The 10,194-nt window shown below is 38.2% G+C and overlaps 1 protein-coding gene across 1 annotated transcript in view; it reads right to left on the reverse strand.

The window, feature by feature from the left end:
* LOC113105157 (receptor-type tyrosine-protein phosphatase gamma) overlaps nucleotides 1-9,906 on the reverse strand; it is a 28,481-nt gene extending 18,575 nt beyond the window's left edge. The window contains 6 exon segments of the mRNA XM_074559917.1: nucleotides 1,117-1,193; nucleotides 4,052-4,229; nucleotides 6,020-6,089; nucleotides 6,614-7,620; nucleotides 8,699-8,899; nucleotides 9,094-9,906. Of these exon segments, the coding sequence (XP_074416018.1) occupies nucleotides 1,117-1,193; nucleotides 4,052-4,229; nucleotides 6,020-6,089; nucleotides 6,614-7,620; nucleotides 8,699-8,888 (1,522 nt within the window). The 5' untranslated portion in view covers nucleotides 8,889-8,899; nucleotides 9,094-9,906.
* Nucleotides 9,907-10,194: the final 288 nt, after the last annotated feature.

Genomic DNA, 10,194 nt, shown 5'->3' on the forward strand with positions numbered 1-10,194 from the left:
TGCGCACTGTGGAGATCTCTCTCTCTCGGACTGCGAATAGCAAAAATGCATCACAGACAAACGGTTTAATATTATGGTATATAGAAAAGGTTGGCGAAATAAAACGTCTTTATAGCAATAATAACATTACGTGTATTTTTCCAAGTACCGACAGCAGAACCGATAACGTCCGAGCTTATCGATACAGCGGTCTTTCAAAATTCAGCCCCGGGGCCCGTTTAATACCAGCTTTCGGTACCACCCCTACCCAGCCCTATATGTTAATGGAATATTTTATGAATGAAGGCGTGTATCACTGATATTAGTAATATAGCTACTGATGTCTCGATGAAAATGTTTAAGAATCAGTATCAGTTTTTGCAAAAATGAGAATCAATTAAAATAAAATAAAAATCCATATTTTTTTTACCCAGCCCTAATAAATAAGGTAACAGTTTATGTTTTACTTACATATATGATTTAGTCAATCAAGAGCAATCAACAAGTCTCTCTCTCTCGTCAGTTAACGTTGATAAGCTACATTGTCTTGTTTGACTTTCTTTGCCATTTACATCTGACGAACTACAAACTTTCCAATGATGTTTGGATAAATGGATGCGCTCGACTAGCTCACGCGTCTGTCCCGCTGCACGCTCAAGCCACAGCACGTTTTTCTCTTATCAGCTGGCGCACCAAAGCAATGTGTGTTACTATATTTCTTTTAATATTTCACTAGTAAGATAGATTTACTTCATATACTGCCTTTTTTATCCCCATTATACCCTCTGTTGTCAGTGTTTCTTTTTCTAAACACAAACACTATTTACACGCTGGTATCGTTGTTGGTATCGGAGTAAAAAAAAAAAATTTTTACGAGTACAAGAACATTGAGCTTAGTATCGGCCCGATATCGATACCAGTATTGGTGCATTCCTAATAATTATTATTATTATTATCAAATTATGATTAATTATATTAAACCCCACAGATACCTATATTATTAATTGTATTATAATTATTATTAAAGCTATTATCAGAACCTCACCTGTATCTAGTCCAGTTAGCAAATAGAACTCCGTGAAGTCCTGATGAAGGAGATGACATGGGGGCGTTCATGTATGAAGTCTTCCGCTTCACCACTCTCCCAGTCGTCTTGCTCATCTGCTCCTTGGCAGTGGCACTTGTTGGAGTCAGGATTAATCCTGACTAAAAACCTATGAACATGTGTAATAGGAATTAGGCGCGATGGGACAATATGCGCACATTAATGAATAAACTGTAAGTGCAGTGAGCAATGGTAGAATCATACATAAAGGCCAGCTGACAAGAGGCATTTCACATCTCAACAGGAGTTAGTCAAGGCTGTCTACTTTCTTGATTACCATTCCTCTTCGAAGGTTGACTACATCATGCGGCCGACTAGGTCATACGCGGCAAGCCACTGACAACAGGGCGCCAATAGGACTTCACTGGACCCCATCTTAGCAGACAACTGCGATGACCTAGACTTTGCAGATTATATCACATCACTGTCCCAAAAAACACCAACAAATGTAAGAGAAACTGAGAGGGGTAGAACAGAAGTCAGCTGAGACAGGTCTCCACATTAGCACAACGATCAAAGTGCAAACAGAAAGACACTGGCCAGCTTGATGGTTAACCACAAGAATGGGCAAGGCAAGAGCTGCATTTGACACTCAAGACCAAACTACGGCTATTCGACTCAAGCATTAACACCATACTCCTTTAAAGATCTGAGACGTGGAAAACAACAAAGAACCTCCTGAACAAGCTACAATTCTTCAACCAGAAGATATATTCTCAACATCAGATGGCCTGAAAAAAAATGAAGAATTAAGAGCTTAATTACTACCAAAAGGTTTTATGTAAAAAATATAGTGTGTACATGCCCAACAGTCCTCCTAAAGCATTCAAGTTGTTAGGAGGCTTCAACCTACACTATTTAGATACTCAGATACTTTACATAATAGGGCTGGGCCATAAAACATTAAACAATATGTATCGCGATTAGACATGTAATCAAATATCAAATAAAAAATGCGTTCGATAAAACGTTCGATTTTGTTTTTTTCTTTGCATGAACAAAGGCACTCACTCTCTGTAACCTAGCAACATAGGGAGTAACACATCTACCGAGCCAATCATGTAAACAGTTTAGTTGCACCATATCGTTGTCTCGTGTTGGATTCTTCAATAACAGAACCGGCGTGGAGTGATAAGTGGAAAGCCTTGTTCTTGATCGGTGAGTGATGTAGATAAGATGACTGACTGCTGCGCCAATTCTGACAGGCAAGCGCATTGTTACTGAGAGAACGAGCAGAGAGAGAAAGAGAGCCCCTCCCTCCCGGCATCTGCGCGCACACTCTCACAGTCTTCAAACTGTCTTGCTATTTCTCCCTTCGCGCATATCAATTAAAATTGATATTACCATCAAAATCAATTGAGAACTGACACAATGATAGGTCGGAAGACCGAAGTTTCACGTGAAGCATTCGGAGATTTTTTTCCCTGAATTATCGCTGGGTGTGAATTGTACTAAAATAACGTTGCCTCATCTTCTCTGAAAAGCGTTCAGCACATTCAGCTGACATAAACCACACTTTAAATAAACGACAAACACTATCCAGTGATGAAATGTGTTCTGTGTTAACACAAATCTTGTGCGATGTCCTAACTACTGGAATAATCACACGTGCTGTCACTGCGTCATGATAGGTGCGCATTATATTTTCCTGCTTTTTTGTCCTTTGCCAATCACACCTATGAATCAGGGGAAGGTTAAAGGATTAGTTCAACCCAAAATGAAAATTTCCTAATCATTTACTCACCCCAATGCCATCCAAGATATCCACGTCTTTCTTTCTTCAATAGAAAATAAGTTTTTTGAGGAAAACATTTCAGGATTTTTTTTTTCATATAATGGACTTCAATGGCAAATAACTCAGTTGGTTGCTATTGTTTCCTCAAAAAACTTAATTTCTTTTCCACTGAAGAAAGAAAGAAATTTTCATTTTGAGGTGAACTATTCCTTTAACTTTAAAATAAATTTTTTTAAATGTAATATATTTTTTCTCCTGTTCCTTATTTTAAATAGGTCATAAAAATATCAATAATTATCGATATCGACCAATATGAAACACTTATATTGTGATACAGTTTTCAGCCATATCGCCCAGCCCAATTCCATAACATTTTAAATAGGGGTGTCAAAATTTATCGTTTCTACGATGCAGATGAGGACGATACGGTATCGGCTCAGTAATAGACCATAATCGATTATAATGTACTGACACTTTTCTGACGTCATTTGTCGCGGTAGCATACAATGGCAGAGGGAGGCGAGACGCGAGTGCGAGTAATTAAAGATGCTCCAACTACTTTTAAAGCCTACATCTGGGCACATTTCAGCTTTTATGAACAACCTGGTAAGCACATCCTGCAGAAGACGCACTGTGTGCGCTCATGCCATGCACAAATAGAATATGCAGGAGGTAATACCACTAACTTGATAAACCACGTTAGCCGTTTTCACCCCGAGCTGTTAACGCCTGGCAGAGTCTGACCCGATGTTCAAATTACTATTATTCTGTGTTGTTATGCGTGATTATAAATGGATGATCGTAACCTTCAACAGCGGACTCAGCGACGGTTGATGCGTGCATCTTTAATGGTAACATAATACACCGATTAATAAACGCTGCTTTTAAATGAATATTTCTTTAAAACAATTTATATGACAGATTTTTCTTTTCTTAATGGCATAAACAAGCTTTACTCCCAACTGGAATGTCACTGTTTGAACAGGCCAGCACACACACGTGCGCACACATCACTTTTGAAGAAAAATGTCAAATTGAGAATGCGGTGCATCGCGATGCATTGTGATATCGAATTGAACTGAATCGATGACATGATAATCGTAATCGAACCGAACCGTGAGACCAGTGTCAGTTCACAGCCCTAATTTTAAAGGGAGAAGATGATTTTGAACAGCTTTTCAATTGTCAATTTGCTTTTACACTGCAATCAAACTATTTAAGATAAAAAATACCTCTGAACAAACTCCAGTGTTGTGCTGGCTTCCACCTGATACTCTAGGTTGAATACATAGTAACAGGCGAAGAGAGCGGCCAAGGCAGTGGTGAAGTCTGCCATGTGAGCACCAGGTGGGATTACGACCTTCCCCTCGATCGACAGCATCCATTTTTTTGCAGTCAGTATTGTCTCTCCTTAGTAAAGACAAGAGTCATCACAAAAATTATATTTCATAGCAATACATTCTATAAAAGATTTTCTCCACATAAATTATTGTAAAAACAGGGCAGGGAGCATACATATCTTCGAAGCAGTGCATTAAAGGGTTAGTTAAGCCAAAAATGAAAATTATGTCATTAATGACTCACCCTCATGTCGTTCCAAACCCATAAGACCTCCTTTTATCTTCGGAACACAGTTTAAGATATTTTAGATTTAGTCCGAGAGCTTTCAGTCCCTCCATTGAAGCTGTGTGTACGGTATACTGTCCATGTCCAGAAAGGTAATAAAAACATCATCAAAGTAGTCCATGTGACATCAGAGGGTCCGTTAGAATTTATTGAAACATCGAAAATACATTCTGCTCCAAAAATAAAAAAAATTACGACTTTATTCAGGATTGTCTTCTCTACCGTGTCTGTTGTGAACGCGACGGTTGACGTACGACGCTGCTGACGTGTTTTCTGGTGCAACCAATAACAAAGAAAACACGTCAGCAGCATTGTATGTCAGGGGCGTCACTGCAGTGTTGTGAATGCGCTGTTGTGAACAGACCCGGAAGAGAAGAAAATGCTGAATAAAGTCGTAATTTTTGGAGCAAAATGTATATTCGATGCTTCAACAAATTTTAACTGACCCTCTGATGTCACATGGACTACTTTGATGTGTTTTTATTACCTTTCTGGACTTGGACAGTATACCGTACACACAGCTTCAATGGAGGGTCAGAAAGCTCTCGGACTAAACCTAAAATATCTTAAACTGTGTTCCGAAGAGGTCTTACGGGTTTGGAACGACATGAGGGTGAGTCATTAATGACATAATTTTTATTTCTGGCTGAACTAACCCTTTAAAGGATTAGTTCACCTCAAAATGAAAATTTCCTAATAATTTACTCACCCCAATGCCATCCAAGATATCCATGTCTTTCTTTCCTCAGTGGAAGAGAAATTAAATCTGAGGAAAACATTTCTGGATTTTTCTTCAAATAATGGACTTCAATTGTAACCAACGTTTTGAAGTCTAAATCAATGCAGTTTCAAAGATCTTTGAAGTGCTTCAACGGGCTGTGCAGGATCCCAGCTGAGGATTAGGGTCTTATCTAGCGAAATGATTGGTCATTTTCTAAAAAAATATAATAATAATTTATATACTTTTTAACTACAATTGTTAGGATTGAGCTGGGAACTACATCAAGTCGAAAGGTTGCGCTCGATATCGCCGGTGGAAATACGCAAAGATGGCCGGTGAAATGGAGCGCGACCTTTCGATGTGAAGATTTAGTTCCCAACTCAATCCTAACAATTGAACTGCATTGATTTGGACTTCAAAACGTTGGTTACAATTGAAGTCCATTATTCAAAGAAAAATCCAGAAATGTTTTCCTCAGACTTAATTTCTCTTCCACTGAGGAAAGAAAGACATGGATATCTTGGATGGCATTGGGGTGAGAGTAAATTATTAGGAAATTTTCATTTTGAGGTGAACTAATCCTTTAAGCAGCAATAACTGGTTTGGTGATAGAAAAACAATGAGTGATACAGGCATAGCAAGCAATCTGAAATAGCAATCACGACATTATAGGTGGCTACTAAAGATGAGAGATTACTCCACATAACTTAAGTTTTGGAGTGACTGTGCTGTTACTGACTGGTGCAGAAGCAGAGAATGACACAACACACATTCACTAGTGTTTTCCAGAAACTTTGCTTTGCTTGTGCCCTATACATTCAAAGGATTCGTTAACATTGAATGTGAAACTTACCGAGCATGATGATCCTTGGAGTGACTGGGAGAGACAGCTGGGCCTCTGCGTCTGCGGGAGTGGTAGTCTCCTATGCCAGCAAAGATAAGTGTTACTTGAAACAAGGTAGGCTGTATATTATCTCTAGGATAGAAAAAGCTTTTTGAAATTTGTTGATAAGGAAGCAATGAGCAATGGTCCTTTTTTTTGCTCTGAAGGTTTGTGAAAGGTTTACACAAAAAATTAACTAAGTACCACAATATCTTTATCAATTACAACACTACATCAATTTTCTCTTAATTAAAATATTAATTAAAATATCGTGCTCACAGTGGACAACAGTGACTTTACCCAGCATTTACCCAGGAATTGAGATAGAAGCTTGCACCAAGTGGGTTATATTGTGAGGTGAGGTCTATCAAGGAAAAAGTGCTCAACCACCAATAACATAAACCTGACACAAACCTGTATTTACTTGAAAAACTGGAGGTTCGTCAATCTGCATTAACAATTCTCATTCTAATCAGGGAAATGAGATACAATTGTGTACAGGTAAATGTGACAGTTAATTGTTGAAAACTCCAAATAAAAGATTTAAATAATTAAGGAACTTACATCAGCAATGAGAAAAATTGACTCCTCTTGCTCTTTGAAGTGTGCCAACATCACAAGCATCGCTGCTAGGCCATCAGATCCTTTTCGGTCCTTCTTTATGGCTTCCTTCAGAACAGCTCTTACTTCTTTCCTCCACTTTGTAATCTGACTACTGAAGAAATCCAGGAGTCTTTTACCCTTTTTGTCCATATCTTCATTCAGTCTTGTGTATAGTTCAACATTGGTGAGAGTGGTGAAGTGTGACAATAAAAACTTCTGTGAAAAGAGAAATGGCCACTCTTTACCCACATCCAGAATGCTTGAGGAAGGCTTTGCGTTGATGTATTCCCGCTGTTTGGCATAAGTGATTGCCATTAGGTCTTCTACCCTTCCTCTCTCAGCGCCCTTTAGTCCCTCTCGGCTGAATATATCAATCATCTCAAGCTTCTTTTCCTCTAATGATGCTGATGTTTCCCCATCTGGATAGTCCGCTGGCTGCCAACGAACACACCCATAACTGTCGATTCTTGCACATGTAGCTACTGCTGGCTGGTCATCATCACCATCCTCATCATCTCTCTGGGTGCGTTTGTGCTTCCTCAGACGGGAAAGAGAGTTGCCTCGATTCAAATATTCTACTCTGGTTTTGAGCTGATTTATAATGCTGAAATACCCACATCCAATTAGCTCCCCCTCTTCATTTTTGTCTAAAAAGCTATTTGGATATTTTTGAGTTATAGCTTTAGCCACTACCACACACTCTCTGCGAGTAGGGTTCAAGGAACGCTCTCTCATCGCATCAACAGTGACTTTTATCAAGTGTCTGCGGTCATCCGGAGCTGGCCTCTCACCAGCATCTACTGCTCTTCTAAGAGTCAGCCTCACTTTGTTCCATGGCACCTCAAAACTGTTCACCCATGCAGAGATGGGACTTATAGATGATATGGGGCATGTGCTGGAATAGGCAACTGACAGTGGCTCAGACGATGAAGGGCTCAGCTGGGGATTTGAAGGACCTGCATTACACACTGTGAAAGCACAGAATAGTCAGGTGAAAATAAGGTTTGACCCTAAAAAAAAAATCTAACAAAAGGTTTCTTAGTGGTTTACAATAGTATCAGATGTACTTAAACTAAAACTTAAAAAATAAAATAAAATCAAAATGGTGGCCGTCAAGTCCTTATAGGTAGGTCAATATAGGGTTAAACCAACAAAATTTATATAAAATGTTTTTTTGTTTTGTTTTTTTGGATTCTGGTACAGTTCAAATAAACAAACTATAAAAAATACTAAATAACAGACTAAAATGTATTTAAATCTGATCTTGGGAAAAGGGTCATTTCAAAAATGGTTGTCATGGCTTCATCTCAATTACTAATCAGCCTAGATGGGTGATTTGAGGTCAACTGATGGCAAACAAGAATATTATTTTACATGTTAACATTGAAATATTTTTGATAATGTGCTTTTTTTCAGCCGCATTGCAGGTGTATATTAAAATCAATGTGTTTAAAAAAAGAGCAAATGCAATGCATGACTATGTGATCTGCATGGATGGGGGAATATGGGCAATATCTTAAATGCTGTTTTCAATTGCAATGCGACCACTATCCTTCTGTACTGTATTGCACTGTTCTTACATACTTGGGCCTATAATCAAGTGATTAGGCTCTTTGGAAAGCTGTGGGTCTGTAGTTTTGCATGGAATAACTGTATCTAGTGCAGAGACAGCATTGCAGAGGCAAGAATATAGTTTTTATTTTTCCTGTATATACCATCTTTTATTTTTATTTTTTTATTTTTTTAAAGCAAATTTGGCTTTATATGCTGCCATTAGCAAACGGCAAACTGCACATCCAGAAGGGCATTTATTGCCGCGGGGGATTTCAATAATTCTAACCTCAATCTGTACTCCTCAAGTTCTATCAACATGTCACCTGCCTGACCAAAGGGGACAGAATCTTGGACCAGGTATACACTAACATCCACATATAACCACTTTTTTTTTTTTTTTTTACAAAATTATGATTGAATGGTTGCGGATTTATTTAGTTATTAATTGTAGCGGATAAACTAATATATGTTAATTAAAAGAACTAATCTCACCTTTCAAGGAATGAATAATTTTTCTGCACTGAATGGGTGTGAGCAGATGTTTGATGTCATCTTCTTGAATAAACTGCAGATCATCTGGTCCTTCAACACCTACTTTCACCAACTCATTGACTAAAGTTTCAAGCTTTGCTTCATCTAGCTGTGGTAGCACGGCCTGTATTGCCTTCTCAATGGAGTCCATTACTCATTCTTCTGAAACACAGAATGATGCAGAGCAACACGATTAAGACCAAATTGATTATATACAGAAAGAGGGTAATAATCTGCAAGGTTCTCTACAGGCTGTTGGCTTTCCACAGCCTGACAAGGGTGTGGCACTGAACTTTCTTTTTTTATTTCTTTTTTTTTTTTTTTTTGCTCGAAGTAGTGATGGTAAAGTTACTTACTGATTTTCTGGAAGTCCCGATAAGCAGTCTGTGAAGGATCCGCGATTCCAAGATGGAAACTCCGGCAGAGGCCACGGGTGGGAAAAATACATTAACGTTAAAGCCTGTGAAAACGTCTCCGTCGGAGCTCTCACGGAAACGTTTTCGCTGAATTCCTCTCAGGCAAAAAGTGAAAGATATCAACACAAAGACGAAAACAAAATAAATAACTTTACAACCACAAGACAAATCCGTGTATAAAGAAACGTAAATTTGAGTAATAGTCTGTTATTAACGGAGCTTAACGTTAACGGCTGCGAAGACGTCTCCGTCGGAGCTCTCACGGAAACGTTGTCGCTGAATTCCTCTCAGGCAAAAAGTTAAAGAAATCAACACAAAGACGAAAACAAAATAAATACAAGACAAAGCCGTGTGTAAAGAAACTTAGATTTGAGAATTAACGGAACTTGTCTGTCACTGACGACGAGTCAGAAATTCAAGTGCTGCTGCCTCTTTCGCGCTTTTTCCCCCCACAGATTCTAGATCGTTCTAGACTGGGTAAACTCCGCCCACTCTGGCGCTTTGATTTCGCCAAACAGCTCTGGAAACTTGCACCTTTATCTCGCCTGCTTCCGAAGAAAAAAATATATATAACACTGATGTTTGTAAAATAAAAATCCCATGGTACATATTTATGAGTTAACCAGACAGCCCCAATTTTGGCAAGTAATGCACATGACATAGCCTACCCAAAATAAAAAGGCTGCTGCTCATAAGTCATTCTGAATAGACACATAACCAACATATATTTACAAAGCTTGAGAGTTTTGGCTCAAGTTCAAAACTCAAAATTAATCAGATGTTATTAATATTGAGAGATATATAAGCTCAAAAATAAAAACAACAAATATTAAGATTATATTTATTAAATGTATACAATATTTAAATATTAATATACATAATTATGTGAATATACTATTGCAACTTATAACCAATGGTCATGCTTCAGTTCAAATCTGAGGATGATATCTCAAAAAATTATGCGTTTATGAAGCCTATATTGTTAGACCATGTCAGCGGAGACTTTGGAGAAGTTTAAGATAAGGCTTATCAAATATTTTA

This window comes from Carassius auratus, chromosome 6 (genome assembly GCF_003368295.1).
Source record: "Carassius auratus strain Wakin chromosome 6, ASM336829v1, whole genome shotgun sequence".
Lineage (NCBI taxonomy): Eukaryota > Metazoa > Chordata > Actinopteri > Cypriniformes > Cyprinidae > Carassius > Carassius auratus.